The sequence below is a fragment of the Pleurodeles waltl genome, chromosome 9, assembly GCF_031143425.1.
Source record: "Pleurodeles waltl isolate 20211129_DDA chromosome 9, aPleWal1.hap1.20221129, whole genome shotgun sequence".
In the NCBI taxonomy this organism is placed as follows: Eukaryota; Metazoa; Chordata; class Amphibia; order Caudata; family Salamandridae; genus Pleurodeles; species Pleurodeles waltl.
In genome coordinates this window covers 934289677-934308431 of record NC_090448.1, presented here as the reverse complement: position 1 = coordinate 934308431, position 18755 = coordinate 934289677, and the positions used below count along the sequence as shown (strand labels likewise).

The 18755-nt window shown below is 43.8% G+C and overlaps 1 protein-coding gene across 2 annotated transcripts in view; it reads left to right on the top strand.

The window, feature by feature from the left end:
- Window positions 1–18755, top strand: part of SETD3 (SET domain containing 3, actin N3(tau)-histidine methyltransferase) — a 387484-nt gene that overhangs the window by 83215 nt on the left and 285514 nt on the right. For both annotated transcript variants that reach the window (XM_069208287.1, XM_069208286.1), the window contains exon 3: window positions 13917–14009. In XM_069208287.1, coding sequence (XP_069064388.1) covers window positions 13917–14009 — 93 coding nt within the window. The remainder of the gene's footprint in view (window positions 1–13916; window positions 14010–18755) is intronic.

Here is an 18755-nt window from a genome sequence, read left to right as displayed (position 1 = left end):
CTCCTCCCCCTAGCAATAGTTATGGAGGAGATCACCCCATCCAACACCCCCATACTCCAAGATGGCGGCTTTAAAACCATCTCACAATGTGTTGAGTGCGGAATCCAGCAGGGCGTTGAAAGCAAAATAATCAATGACCCGTTTTCGAATCTCAGCTACATCTACCGGATCTTGAAGTATTTGTGAGGGTAGATGCCAGCGTGGTGAACTCCTACAAGAAGATGCGCCGTCAGACCAGAACAGTTCTACGTGGGCATGGTCAGAGATAGAGATGTTGGAAATCTTCGCCATTGCTATGTTGCAGAGGAGGGAGGGAATGATCAGGATATGTGGTAGGACGATGCGTGAACATGTGAATAAAATGAGTAATCTTGTATGTTTTGGTGTGTATAACACCAGGGGTCCATGAGCCCCAGGTCACTGATATTCCACTTAAGCTGGGCTGACATGACTCCTGTACCCTGGTAGGAGACCGCACTCCTGTCTAAGTTCGGGTCCCACACCAAAATAAAGTCACAGGCAACAATAATATCGCCTTCCACACCATCTAATTGCTTGCACAAAACGCATTGAAGGAAGGAATCTTGTGCAGCCTTCAGAGCATAAATGTTGAATGTGAGCTGTTGCTTGCCCTGGAGCATATGGAGTGTCAGGAAGAGGCCCTCCCTATCCCTCACCACCCTTATGACAGAAGAGCTGAAGCTGGTCTTGTGGAAGATGCCCATTCCCAGTGTCTTAGTGTCAGTGTACGCCCAATAACGTATTGGATATAATTTGGTATGTGAGATTTGGTGTCTGTCCACTCCAGAAGGTGGGTATCCTGGAGGAGGACAACATCTGGATCATGTTTGATTATCGACCCCCTGCTCTGCTTGCATTTATTTGGGGAGTTAAGGCAATGGACGTTAAGGGAGAGTATTCTAACTTACACATAATGTACCAAGAACTGCGAGGAGGTGGAGCTTGGGAGAAAAGATGGAAGCCCTCACTGCTCCACACCCTCCTGGAAGCAGTCAAAAGAAAATGGTGCTGGGTTGCCCTCAAAAGGCATGGTGGTCTAACATACTGATAAAGTAGGCAGGGGTAGCATTGTGACAGTTACTGGCAATGGTTGATCTGAAAAAGAACACAAACAACTATCCAAAGAAGTTCCCGTTGAGACCGGCACTGACATGCACCAATCCTGCTGGAGGAGTCACCCTCCTGGGGTGCAAATTGCGGGGGGCTGACCATTAGATGAAGTCTAGGTTTCAGCGTGTGAAGTCAGGTTGGGTGGTCCCTCTTCCCCACTGGTCCAGCACATCTGTAGTTCATGAGGATAAGTGTCACTGTGGCGCCAGCGTGGTAGAAGGATGTGTGTTGCTGTGATAGACCTGCCACAGTTACAGAGGGCCTGAGCTGGATGGAGCCAGAGAGGAGTTTTTCCCCATATCACGAAGGTGCTGTATAATGTCACGTTTGATCGCATGTCACAGTGCCTCTGTCTGGCGTTTATCTGGTTGTTGGGGGTTTCATCATGGTCCAGGCAGGCTGCAGTTTGTTTCTGGGTAACCTGCCATGAGAGGAAATGTCTCTGTCCCAGGGGGTCAGCAGCTAGCCCCAGAAGCTGTTTCTCAGTCAAGGAGCGCGCAGGGTGCGTTGCCTGCCCTCCCCGGTAAACAGAAGGAAAAAATGGACGACCCCATTGGTATTGAATGTCTATTTCCCTAGGCTTGTCTGTGGCAGGCTTGAACTCTCATCATCTGCGCAAAGTGATAGGGTAGAGGTCCTAGCAGAGTTGACATGTGTGGCCCTGAAACACCAGATCTGCCTTTCTCTAGGAGGCCCGTAGGACGGCTTCTTTCTCTGAAGAAGTGCACTCTTGTCAGGATGTCTGGAGCCGAATCTGGGTACCCCGGAGCGGATGCCAGACGGTGACCTCTATCCAGGTGCGGGGTAGGAGCCTCCTTGTCAACGCAGGTCGAAGCTCAGCGGTGAATGTCATGATGTTGTTGCCCTCAGTGCCTTTGGGGATCCCCCTTATGCGTATATTGCTTCTTCGGTTCCAGGACCTCCTGCTTGGTTTGCATTTCAATCTGCTGTTCCTCGAGTGCTGTTTACATGACGCTGCAGCATCTCCTGATCTTTGGAGCGGGCATCAACAGTGCATTCCAGACCGTTTAACGCAGCGATGTCCCTCTGAATGTTTTGAAGGTATTTTTTAAAGTCTGACCTTAGTGAGAAGATTATGGAGCAAATCTCCTTCACAAAGTGATCCATGTATCCTTGTGATAAAGGTACTATAGCTCGGTTCTGTGGCTCAGGAGCTGAAGAGGAGTCCGTTGTTTAAGAATCTGCAGGGGGGTTTGCTCCATAAGGAGGTAACAAGATTGTCCCTGGTGGGTTTATTACGTGGCATGATGGCCGAGAGTATGGGGCCAGATGTGTGAAGCTCAGGTCCTCTGTGACCACCCTCCGGTCTCACTGTCAAGCAGACGACTGAGTCAAACTGGAGAAGTGTGGCACAATGGTTAGAGCGACAGACCCTGATGCAGAGAACTGGCCCGGGACCAGGGTTCAATTTCCACCTTGGCGGGCCTTGGGCTCAATTCCCTTGGACCAGATAATTCTCGCCTCAGTGCCTAATCTAATTAATGGGTCCCACTCTGTAACTCTGGGCAATAGCTTGCTTAATCTCCACAACGGCCCTCACAGCGCTTGGATGCCTGGCTTCACCCTGGGGCTGTCCAGGAGTGGGCGCCTCACAGGAAAAAGCCAGGAGGGGTTCCACAGCGGTATGCGTACAGCGCCTTGAGACCCTAACGGGTGAGTAGTGCGCTATACAAGTGCGAAGTTTACAGTTTACAGTTTTAAACTGCGTAGGTGCTGACCAGTTCAGAGGGTTCCATAAGATGTGACAGGTGGGGAAAACGCCTGTGTGTCCCAGTGGTTGTTGAATCAACCTTCCCTAAACGCTGCAAGTGGAAGAGGTGAGAGGTCCGTGACATAGTGCTACCTAGTATAGTCAGGAGCACAACAGAAGTTACGGTTGGCTGCAAAGACCAGGAGCGCAGGCACAGAGGTCAGCAACACAGTCCAATGTGCTCCTGAGCCCAGGAGAAGGCGCCAATCTTAGCTCACTGCTCCACTTCCCTATGTCAAGGGGATGTCACTTATTGGCCATGTCTGTAGGGTAATGCGGTCTGAAGTGCAGGAGGTTGGGGGAAGGTCTCAGCTCCAGTGTCCTTCAGGTGTCCGGGATGCTGCTCTGTGTTGCATCGGCAGCAATGGCTGCACCTTCCACAGGAGGCCTAACAGGAAGTAGGCATGTGTCAGCAATTGAGGGTAAGGGGTGCACTGCCGCTTTTAAAGATCCTCCTCCCTTCAAACCAGTCAATCTGTTCTGCAGTTCATGAGCAGCAGATTCCAATGGTGAGGGCTGGTACATAAACGCCCCATCCGGCTCCTTGTTATTCCAGGACGATGCGTAGCAGCCATCGCCTGGGTGCTGGTGTTGTAGCAAAACTTCCCAGATTCCCAGGGAGGGAGCCAACGCCACAGGGTAGGAACCGCAGGCATCTCACAGAGCCCCACGTCTAAATGCTGTGCAGGACGGGAGCAAGGCTGCCCGGGTCTGGTGGTGCCCGCACTCCCACTGCTCCTCAGGCAGCCTCTCCTGAGCTCACAGGACTTGTAGCCCGCAACCCATCTTTTGGGAATTTGAAATTACTTCTTTACCATCAATGTACTGCATGTTAACCCTCTAGACCTAGATGCTTTGAAAGAGTATAACTTCCAGGAAACCATGGGTTTGCAGCTTGTGTTATAAATTCACATGTTACTTTTCTACCTCCCAATACTAGATGATTGAAGCAGATGCACTTTACTGTAGGCACACATATGTCTGTCATGATGAGAGGAAAAATTACCACAATCTGAATTTCAGACTGTATCTTGGTGCTTTGTGTTCTGAAGGGAACCCGATCACGAGTCTGTCTAATTTCACTTTCAACCAAAAACCAAAATGTAAAAAAACGTATTAGAATATTTCAAACCCAACAGTAAATGGTAGGAGAGATATAGCAGATTGCCTTATTCTACTTGGTCTGCGTTTTTGCCTTTTTGTGGACTTATTTGCTTGTATTATTGTTTCATGACGCTGTCATTCAGTGTTGCAGCACAAGTGCTTTCCCCTAAATATGTAGAGTATAATTGGTTAGACTCGGTTGACATATTTAACTTTCCATTATTGTAGTTTGGAGCAAGAGATGCAATAATAGCATGGAAGTTAAATGTTGCATGTGGGTTTTAGTGTTTAAGTTACACTACCCACACATTAATTAAATATATATATCTCCAGAGAACACAATTGTGTCCTGGCTAGACTGCACTTTTAAGAACAGTGCAGTAAGACATGGCAGAAGTAAGTGCTTTACTAAGCAGGAAACCTATGTTTATATTTTTCATAAGCCCTCCAGGCTTGGTCATGGACTATATGAAAGTGGGCATACTAAATATTAAACATATGTTCCCTGAATGAACGGTTTTAAAAAGCTGTACATAACTGAGTAGGCCATGTTACATTTTCCATGAACCAGTCTAATTGTAAAAAAAAAAAAAAATACAATTCAGCTTGGAAAATGATAGAAACTTGAATGCAGGGTATTTTCTACCTGTCGCCAAAAATCTATTTAGTGGTGTAAGGAGAGATTTCTGGTATCTGTAGTGGAAAAGTTTATTTTAGAAAAGTATATTTTTTGTTGCTTAAAAACAAAGTGGAAATAGGTCTTTTCTGCTGGCTATCGTTTCTACAATAACTATAGTGTAACTCTAGTAAGGCATGATGTGCTGGCCTGCTAGAGAACCATACATGCCTTGTAAGGCCATCAAGACTCTTGTTATGGAACCACTGACCTCTTAATTGAGCTAGAATAAGAACAGATGGTAAACTGAAATGTCTGCTGCAATAGCCCGGAGGTCTGTTGGACATTCTTCAGCCTTTGCAGCAGGAGAGGAGGCTGTATCCAAACGAGTTGAAGGGCTTCCCTCTCTTATCTATTGGGGTTGACCTGGGAAGGAATGACAAGGTCCATAGAGGAAAACCTGGCTAGGAGCACCTTGAATGATGGGCTCTAGGGAGGTTTAGAGTGAAGTGAAAAACGAAATCCTGAAGGCTTGGTTTGTGTAGGAATTCTGCCATGCTTGGATCAGGAGCAATGTTTCACAGACTTTTTAGAATCACAACCCACTTTTTAGAATAGCAAACTTTCCTAACCCATGTAGCTTTAATGGGCATGAGGCAGGGTTTTTTTTTGATGTAACTAAAGATCATGTGGTAGCGCACTGTTGTTTACAGACAGTACATTTTCCATTGAAATAGCCACAAGATTTCTACAGACTTACAGTTTTACTGATAAAACTATACTGCACATAAATGATCTGTGGAAATCTAGTTTCATTTCATGTATATCATTTGAGCACCACCAAGTAAAGTGTCTTGAAAATCATTGTTTCCAACACACTTGAGAATGTCACAAAAATGTACTTCATTTTGCTTTCATAGCTACTGAATGTGTACAGTTCATTTTCAGGCATATACAATTAGGTGTGTTACAAACCACTGACATCCTACTACCTTTCCCTTCACACACCTGTACACCAGCAAGATTGTCACATAATTAACTATTCTTTTTTTTCTCTGACTATAGCATGAGGAGTTTTTTAAACACCATCCCCCTGTTAATAAAAGCACCAATTTGTCAGAAAATTTAGCCTGACATATGACCTCGGTCTTTGAAGCTCAGCAAATGTGACAAGATAATTATAGAATTTAAAGGCTTCTTGATTTATTACTTGAACTTTTGCGACCTGCCAAAAATCTGCACACAACTCTCTGGTGGGTTGTAACCCACAGGGTGAGAAACACTGCTGTGGTAATTAGGGAATATGGTAATTATTTATAAGGTTCTGTTTCTGTGCTGCTTAGTTCCTAAGAAATTATGTGTTAATAGAACACTGATACATCATCACTAGAATGTAGAGCCTGTCAGTTGGAGAGCTGTCATCACTTGAGGAGAAAGTGTTAGTCTGCTGGCTGGGGAGAGTTTGTATCTTCGACTCTACTTGAATTAAAGCATATGGATTTATTCATCTGTTTGAGAGACGATCATTTCATTTTGACGAAGAGCTATGAACAACGAGTTTACGAGAAAGTAGATGATTACAAAGAACGTATTAAACATCGTATGCAACACAAACTCTAACGCAGCAGCTCAACATGTAAAGAGAGACGGACGGTAAGGTGTTCTGACTTTGTTATTTTCAAGACTTAAGTTATACTTTTTAAAAACGTGGTCAAGCCATAGTAAACGATTCCCGGTCTCGTGTGCATCTGTGGAGATGCAACGAACGCAGTGCTCTGTGACCCGACCCGATTGAAGCGCAAGCTTCATTTCTTCACATTCACCGAACGGTGTGTTCTCTTCATATCGGAAACGCGTCAGGAAAGTTGCCCAGCATCCCAAACCTTCTTGCCGTCATTGCGTCAATTACAAAGCGTCTTACCATCATCGTGTCAATTACAGGTAGCTTCGGAGACCAGTAAAGCTGTGCTGTTCATTATTGCTCACGGCTGCCAAAGAAGAGCACAGATTTAAAGAGGCTGACGTTCGCAGTTACAGCACAGCCACTGAAACATTGAGGTACATCATCATCATCCCTGGCATTATAATGTGCTTACAGCAGGAGCATTAAACGTTTTGGTGATTATCATAGCTGGTTCTACTGGTTTGTCACTTATGAGTGCTCATCGCTGATGTTCACAGCAGTAATTCAATAAATACACAGTAAATAATTCTCGTTACTGATGTATACATTTTTGACACTTCAATTATGTATAGCTCTTGGAACAGGTTTGAAAAGTGATGCAGAACATACCAGCAGCACCTTTCTTTCTGGTTTCACCAGGTGATCCACCTGTATATTGGCAGAAATTGAAGAATGTTTTCAGCCATTATGCCAAGGTCTGTGGAGCATCTCTGTGTGGAAGGAAAATATCCCTACTAATGCACTGCCTTGGTACCGAAGTGCAAGAAGTGTTTGAAAACCTTCCTGATTCTTCTGGTAATGATGTAGCAGGTTTAAATGAATATGAGATATGCATGAAAAAATTAGACCTACATTATTTACCTAAAATTAGCACAGTGTTGGAGAGGCACCAATTTGGTAAGATAATGCAATGTCGAGGTGAATAGGTAGAACAATATATAACTGAGTTACGAAGACTTGCTTCAACGTGTACACTTGGACATTCTTACGAGGGATGTTAACAAGATCAATTCATGTTAGGGTGTTCACTTGAGAAGGCTAAAGAGAATATGTGGCAAAAAGAAAACTCTTCTTTAGATGAAGTGTTAGTGGTTGCGAAAATGAATGAACACTCAAAGAAATGTGTAGAAGTTCTTCGCAGTGACAGCATAGTTGGTGAAAAGAATACCAAAGAGGTCAAAGATTATATAGAAATAAAAAAATGTGTTATGTGGTATTACAGATAACAATAACATGAAAAACAAAGATGGTATACAGTCCAGTACAATGTTTACAGGAAAATGTTTTAGGTGTGGGAATTCTGGTCATATGTCCAATAACAAAAAATGCAGAGGTTCGAAAGTAGTTTGTAATAACTGTGGGAAGAAAGGTCATCTTGCCAAGTGCTGTAGATCAAGAAGCGCTAAAAAGAAGGTAAGAAGTTGAATGTGGAGAGGAAGAATATGACGTAGAATCCGTGAGTGAAGTTGAGATTTTACAAACTAAGGGGGTCATTACAACCCCGGTGGACGGTGCTATTATGGCGGTAGCACCGCCAACAGGCTGACTGTACTTACCGTGTACCACACCGACCGGTAATAGCCGCCGGACTGGAGATATATATCTCCAGCCCGGGTGCTGTCACTGTACCGCCGGCGGTATCATGAACCTGCATACCGCCATGGTTTTCTTGGGTTTTTTACCACAACAAAAACCATGGCGGTAGGCACCACCAGTGCTCGGGAATGCCCTCCCTGGCACTGATAGGGGTCTCCCCGCCCCACCCCAGAGTCCTTCCCCACTCTCCCCCCTCCCCAGAGTCCTCCCCCTCCCGACCCCCCCCCCTTACGACATACACACACATAGATACATGCATACCCACATTCACCCATGCATGCATACATTCATACACACACAGAGCAACACTCACTAAGATACATCCAGGTACACACGCAATCACACGACACAACATACACGCACACTCACACCCATTCATGCACACACGTATTACACACGCCTAACACCCGCATGCATGCATACAAACGCAGTCACACACGCACCCCCACACACACACAACACCCCCCACCCCTCCCCCCTGTCGGAGCACCCACTTACCTGCTTGCAGGGGGTCCTCCGGCAGGAGATGGGACGTGGCGCTGCTGCCAGCAGCACACCGCCAAGCTGCATTATGGATCATCTTCTGGCGTGGGGCTGCTGCTCGCAGCAGTGCCACCTTACCTCCGACCACCACCATGACCGTTGCCGGAATACCTCGAGCCTTTTGGTAGATTTCCGGCTATGGTCATAATGCGGTTGGCGGCTGGTAGCGACAGTATGTTGCCGGCTGTCGCCATGGCGGTAGGCGGCATTTACCACCAATGTCATAATGAGGGCCTAACTGTGGCTCCACTGGCGGTCTGATTGAAACAATATTGGTAAATGAAGAAGCAGTCAAAATTCTGGTTGGCTCTGGGGCAAAGATAACTCTTATAACAAAAACATTTTATGAACAGCACTTTAAAGGGAAAGTTAAATTAATGAAACCAAATATAAGGCCTAAAGGTTATGGGGGAGAACCAATCAAACTGCTGAGTTACTTCCGAGGAACAATTGAATTTAAAGAGCGATTCATACCTGCAAATATTTATATTTCAATAAAAGGAGAATCATTCATTTGTTGGTTCCACCAACATGATTTATACAGGGAGTGCAGAATTATTAGGCAAATGAGTATTTTGACCACATCATCCTCTTTATGCATGTTGTCTTACTCCAAGCTGTATAGGCTCAAAAGCCTACTACCAATTAAGCATATTAGGTGATGTGCATCTCTGTAATGAGAAGGGGTGTGGTCTAATGACATCAACACCCTATATCAGGTGTGCATAATTATTAGGCAACTTCCTTTCCTTTGGCAAAATGGGTCAAAAGAAGGACTTGACAGGCTCAGAAAAGTCAAAAATAGTGAGATATCTTGCAGAGGGATGCAGCACTCTTAAAATTGCAAAGCTTCTGAAGCGTGATCATCGAACAATCAAGCGTTTCATTCAAAATAGTCAACAGGGTCGCAAGAAGCGTGTGGAAAAACCAAGGCGCCAAATAACTGCCCATGAACTGAGAAAAGTCAAGCGTGCAGCTGCCACGATGCCACTTGCCACCAGTTTGGCCATATTTCAGAGCTGCAACATCACTGGAGTGCCCAAAAGCACAAGGTGTGCAATACTCAGAGACATGGCCAAGGTAAGAAAGGCTGAAAGACGACCACCACTGAACAAGACACACAAGCTGAAACGTCAAGACTGGGCCAAGAAATATCTCAAGACTGATTTTTCTAAGGTTTTATGGACTGATGAAATGAGAGTGAGTCTTGATGGGCCAGATGGATGGGCCCGTGGCTGGATTGGTAAAGGGCAGAGAGCTCCAGTCTGACTCAGACGCCAGCAAGGTGGAGGTGGAGTACTGGTTTGGGCTGGTATCATCAAAGATGAGCTTGTGGGGCCTTTTCGGGTTGAGGATGGAGTCAAGCTCAACTCCCAGTCCTACTGCCAGTTCCTGGAAGACACCTTCTTCAAGCAGTGGTACAGGAAGAAGTCTGCATCCTTCAAGAAAAACATGATTTTCATGCAGGACAATGCTCCATCACACGCGTCCAAGTACTCCACAGCGTGGCTGGCAAGAAAGGGTATAAAAGAAGGAAATCTAATGACATGGCCTCCTTGTTCACCTGATCTGAACCCCATTGAGAACCTGTGGTCCATCATCAAATGTGAGATTTACAAGGAGGGAAAACAGTACACCTCTCTGAACAGTGTCTGGGAGGCTGTGGTTGCTGCTGCACGCAATGTTGATGGTGAACAGATCAAAACACTGACAGAATCCATGGATGGCAGGCTTTTGAGTGTCCTTGCAAAGAAAGGTGGCTATATTGGTCACTGATTTGTTTTTGTTTTGTTTTTGAATGTCAGAAATGTATATTTGTGAATGTTGAGATGTTATATTGGTTTCACTGGTAATGATAAATAATTGAAATGGGTATATATTTTTTTTGGTTAAGTTGCCTAATAATTATGCACAGTGATAGTCACCTGCACACACAGATATCCCCCTAACATAGCTAAAACTAAAAACAAACTAAAAACTACTTCCAAAAATATTCAGTTTTGATATTAATGAGTTTTTTGGGTTCATTGAGAACATGGTTGTTGTTCAATAATAAAATTAATCCTCAAAAATACAACTTGCCTAATAATTCTGCACTCCCTGTATGTGTATCTTGATCCAAATGAGAGTTTGCTGGTGAAGCTTAGAGAACCTTCAAATGTAGAAACGGTAACGGAAAGTACCAGTAACTGGGTGAACAAATTTACTGAGGTGTTCAGGAAAGAATTAGGTTGTCTAAGAAGTTGTGTACAGGAAATCAACTTGCTAAGCTAAGGGAGTCCAAATGGTAGTAAAAGAGATGCCAAAAGAAGATTTTGATAAACGAGTTAAGAATGGGATCATAGAAGAGGTTGAGGCCTCTGAATGGGTGGCAGCTGTGGTGAGCTGATGACATTTCCAGGAATTTTGGAATTCTACAATAAGTTTGCTTCTAGGTTTGCTGAAAGAACAGGAAAAATGAGAAGCTTATTGTACAAAGGGAAATAATTTAATTGGTTTGTGGTCTGTGAGAATGAATTTCATGACATCAAAGACAGCTTGGAGAAAACCTTGGAGTTAGGAAGTTGTAATTCGAAAGATAAAACTACAGTAATGACTGATGCAAGTTCTAAATGTTTAGGTGCAGTTTTGGAGAAAAGCTCGGATGGAAAAAGTAGTACTGTTTTGTTCATTTCAAGGGGGCTGAGAGGAGCAGAGTGTAATTATTCAGTTGTAGAGAAAGATGCTCTTGGTGTATACTGGGATGTGAGAAAATTAAGGAAGTTTCTGTGTGGGCGAAAGTTTAAAATAGTAACTGATCACAAGCCTCTCAAGGAAGTATTTATGGTGAAGGGAATTGATATGGTTTAACTTCAGATCCGGTAGTTGGTGGTGGCCCTACAAGAGTTTGAATTTGAGCCATCTTGCATGCCTGGTGTATTAAATGTGCAGGCATATTCTCTCTCGAGATTAGGTGGAAAGCACGAGATAGAGGCTATAGAATATGGAGATTATTTTACTGGTGAACACTGTTATGCGGAAGTAAAAAGTATGTTTTATAACAAATTGATTCATGAGTCCTAATGGACAAAAGAGCTTCTGGCTGATGAAACTTTACTAAAGGTGAAGAAGTTAACACAATGTGAGTGGTGCACGAAACAGGAGTGTGGCTGCAATTTGTTAGGTTATTGGCAGGTGACGAATGAATTGACTGTTGTAGATGGTGTCTTAGTAAGAGGCAGCAAGCTGATTCCTCAGTTTGCGTTGAGAAACAAGTCAGTGAATAATACCCATGCTAGTCATATTGGAATTTCCAAAACAAAGGAGAGGGTAAGAACTAATTACTGGTGGCCTTAAATAGATGTGATGGTGGAAAGGGAGGTTAGAAACTGTCAAGAGTGTGCATGGTCTGATAAGGTATTAAAATGTAGGACACAACCAGTGGTCATAAGAAAAGAAGCCACAGGGCCGTGGATGGATATAGCCTTGGATATACTTTGTCCAGTTGGAGTGAAGTCACATGATCAATATGTCATTGTCTGCATGGACATGTATTCAAAGTGGCCCAACATTAAAGTGGTGGATTCTGTGGAATCTAAAGATGTTATTTGTTTCTTGGAAGAGTTGTTTTAGAGGGAGAGTTTTTCTTCCTCTATTCTTACAGACAATATACTGCTCTAGAGAATTATCCAATCACTGGCAATTTCATAGGATAAAATTGCACCTCATCACAACCTCATAATATTCCTGGACCAAGAACAACACTGTTAAGTAAGAAGAATTCTACCTGATTGGGAAAAGAAGTCTGAATGTTTCCAAGTCTTCAGTGGCACCCAGGGACTGGATCTGCTGTCCTTGCCTCAAAGATCATCTGGCCGACCTCTTGCTTATTGCTGAAAGGACGCACAAGGCAGGGAGAGGTCTTTTCTGTGAATGAGACCCTACTGTCTAGTTGGGAGTGGGCTGCATTAGACCTTGGAACAGGCGTTATTGGAGGGAGATCTGTTGCCTTGAAGCATACCCTGAGGGCCAAAGAGCTGCAAAAGAGCCAGAGTGTGACCTTACAAGCAGTACGAACCAATACAGTTCATCAAAGCCCGCTAAGGAGGATGCAGCCCAGCTGGGTGCCGATTGCTGGTTCGTCCTGCTTTAAGTGTTGTCACTGAATGTTCGAGGGGGTCTGTATGGCACTGCAGAAGTGTGTCTGAACCTGTGAAGCCTTTGTGGCCACAGCTTCTTGTCTTGTGCTACTGGAGGTAAATGATAGAACTTGGCACTGGGTTACATGAGGACTCAGCCATAGTGACAAAGTGTACTTGGTGGCTAAACACTCTGACCTTTTCCCTGCACATTGCTTTTGGTGGGAGATTGTAGGCAACATATCTGACTTCGAGTGACTCTTGTTGGCTTCAGCATCCTGCTTTGCTCCACTTGAGAACAACAAAAGTAATATCCCAAGGTAAAGAAAAGGAAAGGAATTGATCTGTGTAAATTTCTAGGCTTACCTGATCCCACCCCATCGTGGTTGGTCTGAAATCAGGCCTGGATCCAACTTTACCATGAATAGTAACTTTTTTTTATTAGTGCTTTGCCTTTACTTGGAGTTTTTTGCCCTAAAATGTTAAATATCCATGCCACTTAAATAATACATTTTAATACTTGTTCTGCCATTCTGCTTGTTAGTTTTTTAAACTGATTTTTATGTCGACCATAGCAGCGCACAAGCGCTGCTTTTCCGACGTATTATTTATCTGGGCTTTTAGCCACACCCACCTCATGCCCCTCACGATCGGTCATTCATGGGCTTGCCCTTCAAAGATCCTTTATCATCATTGGTAAATGCATTACGTTTGTCCCTCCTTGGGGTGGTTTCGTTACCGCCTTGGACACCGACCCTGTTACATGGCTAATTGCACTTTTGCCAGTAAGTTTGACTGCGAGCTAACTTCTTTTTCCTTTTGTGTGTCTCCTTCACGCTGATGGTGTGGTGCTATGAATCGGCTTGCTTATGTGAAACTGTATTCCTTTTCATTTTCAGTTTATGTGGCAAGAAAAGTCCGGTTAGGAGTTTACACTGCTAATAACTCTAACTCGAGCAAATGCGAGACTCATTACATTGCAAATGCTTGTTCTAAATTGGTTTGGTTTGGTTATTTTGTTGTGTTCTTAGCTTTTTACTGTTTACTGCCTGATCGTGGTACATATGTCTCTCTGGAATGCCTCCTGGTTGGTCATTAACTCCAAAGGGTTAAGCAGCCTTTCTCATTAAATTGTATTGTTACCTAGCCAGATATTAAGGTCGTTGGAGATATTCATTCTCAATGTTTTAGCATGTGATTCTGTAACATTGTAAGCTGCAAGCATAGTAGCGGGTAAGTAATATGTTCCGCATGAAAAGCATGTATAATAACTTTGTTTTTAACCTAACAATAGTATCCTTCCACTTTCCTACCTGAATCAAAAATAAATTGTTTACTTGTTCTCATCTACAGAGTGTAGTAACCCAACGTCTACCCCTGGAAGGGAATGGGAAGAATATCTACAGATCCGAGGCCTTGTTGAGAAAATTCGCAAGAAGCAAAAAGGTAAAAATTAAGTTAGGAATACTTCAGCTGCCAATAAACTTGTGATTTACAATATACAATTTTGAGGTTGTTCTTGCAAGAATATCCAACAAAACAATTATTTAACTCCTTTAGTGCCGAGCTGTCTGCGTACCCCATGGCCACATGTTTTTCTTTCAATATTTACAAAAAGCTTATACAATCATTGTAAGGGCACTTCCCTGGCAATTTGTGTCTTGTTTGAATTGCATGTAAATGCGTGTCATAAGGGCATACAGGGTACGTCTTTATATGACGTGTATAGATACATCCGTAGGGGAGTCATAGTGTTACAAATGAGTGAAAATAATGAACCGTAACATTAATATAAAAGCTAATTAATGGTTGCACTACTATTGGCCACATGTATTGGTTGGTTTTATGCTCTAGGAACTTAGTTATATCACGGAATGTAACTACGCTTGCCTTTTGCTCAGCTTGAAAATCAGAATACAGTGACAAAAAGGCATCTTTGGCTACATAGCTTGGCAAACGGAAGAATTAGGGTCTTTTATATATGAATATTTATTGGCTAGGTGTATAAACGATGCACTCTGCGATTGCGCAGCCATATTATAAACACTGCACCTTTGTTTTCCCTACTAGGACACAATTTAACCTAGTTTTACTCTGGATGCTCTGCTTGTTTCACATCACACTGACAGGGACTCATAGTTAGTGTTCTATCAAACAAACATCAACTTACTAGTGTTGGACCTGGCCCTTTTTACAGGGTCACCCCCAAACTTTTTGCCTTCCTCCTCCTATTTTTTCTGACCTCTTTTTGTTGGCTCTAGGACTCTGAGCACTTTATCACTTACGATCAGTGCTAAAGTGCAGGTGCTCTCTCTTCTGAATTTGGTATGATTTGCTTACACCTAATTGGCATATTTAATTCACCTGTAAGTCCCTTGTTCAGTGGTATACTTATACCCAGGGCCTGTAAATTAAATGCTACGAGTGGGCCTGTAGCGCAGCTTGCGCCACCCAAAGAAGTAGCCTTTCAAACCTGTCTCAGGCCTGCTCCTACAGGGCCTGCATGCGCAGTTTACTGCTACTGGGACCTGGCATCTAAATTTACTTGCCAGGCCTGGAACTCCCCTTTTACTACATATGTCACCCCTAAGGTAGGCCCTAGATAGCCCTATGGGCAGGATGCTGTGTGGGTAAAAGGCAGGAGATGTGCCTGGTTGTGTGTATTATTGTCCTGGTAGTGACCAACAGCCTATTTGGTTTCTCACTACTGTGAGTGCTGCTGCTCTCATAGAATTGCATTGTAAATGCCCTAACATATGTCTAGGTGGTATTGTCGGATCAATGGGGGTAGGGTAGGCATGGTGGTAATGGTGGTGAGAAATACTGCTTACTTGTGTAGATGGATTTGTATTACCGTTATAGAAATGGCACTTTTAGAAAGTGGGCATTTCTCTGTGCTTATGACTGGTGTTTTGCAGCTTGATTCCAATCCATGTCTGGGGCAGAGTAACAGCTGGGCTTTGTTCATACATTTCAAGCAGCCTGTACACAGGGAGGGTGGAGGTGTCACAAGAGTGCATCTGCATATTGAATGGTCTTCCAGGGCTGGAAGAGGGAGAGGCGGGGCACGCCTGCATTTGTAAAGGATGTACCCTGGCCTCACATAAAGTGCTTGTTTACTCTCCACTGCTGTCTGAAGCCAATGCTGGAAGAGAAACAGGACACTGCTTAGGTGCATACTTTATCCAACCAGAAACTCAATTTCTAACAACTAGCATTTGGTGAGCTGGGAGAGGCAAAGAGCCTCTTAGCAAGGTGGATGCAATGCCTGACCTTGATGAGTGGGAGGAGGTAGGGCCATGGGAACAGAAGTGCTTTTGATTTTTAAATCACACACTATTGCAGCTATTGGCAATGCCTTATGCCTATTTTTGAATGTACACAACTTGTTAGTTTCAATATTGCTGCTTAGAATTTGTGTCCTAAGACACCATTGTTTCTTTTAATAATGCCTATTTGTAGGTTTCACCTGTAGAGCGCTGGCAAAATCTGTTTAAAAAAAAAATTATAGCAAGGTTAGAGCCCGCCCATTACTTGCCTTTACTCATCATTGGTTTGCTTCAGTGTCACTCCGTTTTTCTTGCTTTTTATTGGTTAGCGTATCCTCCTAGCATACGGCTTCCTCCTGGGTTTTAAGTCTTCCTCCTTGTTTTGGAGCATGGAAAAATACAGTTTCCTGTGGCCAGTGTCCTACTGGCTATCGACTCACCGAAGTACAATTTTCTTTCCTTTTGGTGTCTCTCTCCTTCACCCCTGCCCTCCTCTGACTGTCATTCGGCCTCCCCCGTCATTAGTCTTCATTTAAAATAAATTATGTTTTCATCATGTGATTCTGTGTATTTCATAGTGTTTGGTATAACATATTTGTCATTCATGGTGCTACTTAAAAAATCTGTTATTTATTCATCTGCAGGACCGAACCCGTGACCTACGAATTACACAACCATCTTGGCTCTTAAGTCAGTAAATCGTTTAAAAGTGGAGGAGTGCCAGTTACAGGCACAGTGCACATTTACCAGTTCGGCTCTGACACTATAGTGGTGGTGATGGGGGTAAGGAATAATATTTTGGGTGGTGTGGAGAGGCTTTGCCGTCTCTTTGGATCTACTGAAATAGACCAGAGCATCATGTGTGCTTTAATAATATATGGAAAACAGAACTCATTCCATTAAACATATGTACCTGAAACTAAAATCCTTTTAAGTGCTGCCACTCAGCATAGTAAAACCTAAAAACGGGTGGGTCCTTTCCCAAATCCATTGTACAATTTAGGTTTTTATGAGGGCCAAAAGAAGAAACAATACATAAAGCGATCCACAAGATACCTCACATGTGTAGGGCAACACCGCCTCCAAACCTGCGACAAAGGTCTTATGAAAAGTCCTCAAAAAAGAGCGAGGAACAACCTGGGCAAAAAATTGCATTATTACTGACATCCATTTGGACTTGCTGCACAAGTGATTGACCAAAGCCCCACCATTGACAAGAAAGGCCTTTTTGTTGAAGACATTATTTCAATAGACGCCTCACCAGCAGACCGTATTAGCAGTACCCTGTCGTCTACAAGCAGGAAGCTACAGTCCGCGATTGTACTGTTGATGACAAGACGCCTGTTGATGATAACATGGTTGACTATTACTGTGCCTGTTCCCACAACAACAAATCCTTTCCCATTGACACCTAGGGACGTGGGAGAAAAGAACTTGTCTGACTCAGATCTCATGTTTGATATGGAAGAAGCAACATTTTAAGAAAGTGGTAGGATGATGATGACTGATATGAATTTACAACCAACCAACCACCTACACAATCTGAAAAAAGGCGCAAAAAAGTTTGACACCCCATGACTTCTGTGGAGCAGTAATGTTTTCTATGTGATTTTAAAGAACAGCCTCAGAAAAGTACAGCATCCATCCTGAATCTGGTCTGAGTCTCAAACGAATTTATATGTTGGCCACAGTTCAGCCAGTCATACCCTGCCTGCAGAAGAACAGGATTCCAGAATCCCTGCCAGCATGCTTGACTGGCCACCCAAATCCTGACTCCATCCCTATGCCATCGGTCCAGTGAAGATCTAGAAACCATGTCACTCCCGTTTCAGTTCCCCCTGACTGGAATGGCAGCCACATTGACAGCTTGGAGTGCATAGTCAGCTCTATGGTTGCAAGATCCATAAAAGCTATGAATCCTTGGTTATGCTGGGGTGATATGATTGCCAGAAGTGGCATGGAATTCCACCTCATATAATCTCATCCTAGAGCTTAGAAGGGAAGAAGCTAAGGCCATCATCAGTTTAGCAAATGCATTAACTGCATGGTACTACACTCAGACAGAGGTCAGCAAGGCTATGGGAAAACAATGGCAGAGAAAAAGGGAACAACCTCACCATGCTTCCATGACAACCTGCAGAGAGCTTAACTTTCACCAGCTGTCCCCCACTTACCCAGAGTGCTTCGGTCATGGGAATTCTCTGATTTTTCCCCTCATTTTAGATGAAGTAACTTCAGATGCCTGGGTGCTCCAGATGCAGGCTGGTCCCACTCTTGAATTTATACAGAAACTACCCATCCACCCACCTCGCCCCCCCCTCCCTCACCCCCCCCCCAAAAAAAAAAACATTCTCTGCACTTGCAGAAGCTACAGAAAGAGATCCTTCTCCTTTTCCTAAATGGAGCAGTTAAAAAAGGTCCCAAAGAACGAGATAAATCAAGGATTAAACTCTAGATTTATTCAAATTAATGTAGTGGAGGCGAATACTTGACCGTTGAAATTTGAATAATTTCCTTAATAAACAAATCTTCTGATTGGCAGCCCTCCAAAAAGCCCTTCTACTGCATCAGGAAGAGAAGTGCTGCCCATACCATTTGGTCTGACATTTCCACCTTGGGTCTTTGCAAAGTGCCTTTCTTCAGTAGCTAAACAACTGAAAGGGTGCAGTTTCATAGAAAGGAGGGGTTCCAGAATCCATAGTCTGGATCTGGGCCCGTCAGATCATCAAAAGCTGCGCCGGTTTAGAGCACAAGCCCTCACCCACCATTGGAGGCATGCTTCATCATAGGCTGTGCTCCTCGTTGGGCTGGGGGTGCAATGCAAGTGGGCTCCACTAAGGGGCACTTTGGCAGAGATCTTTTCAGTATCCGGTCAGGTTGTGTTGACCGGTAATGTCTTCAAGGAATGTTTCAAGAAGAGATT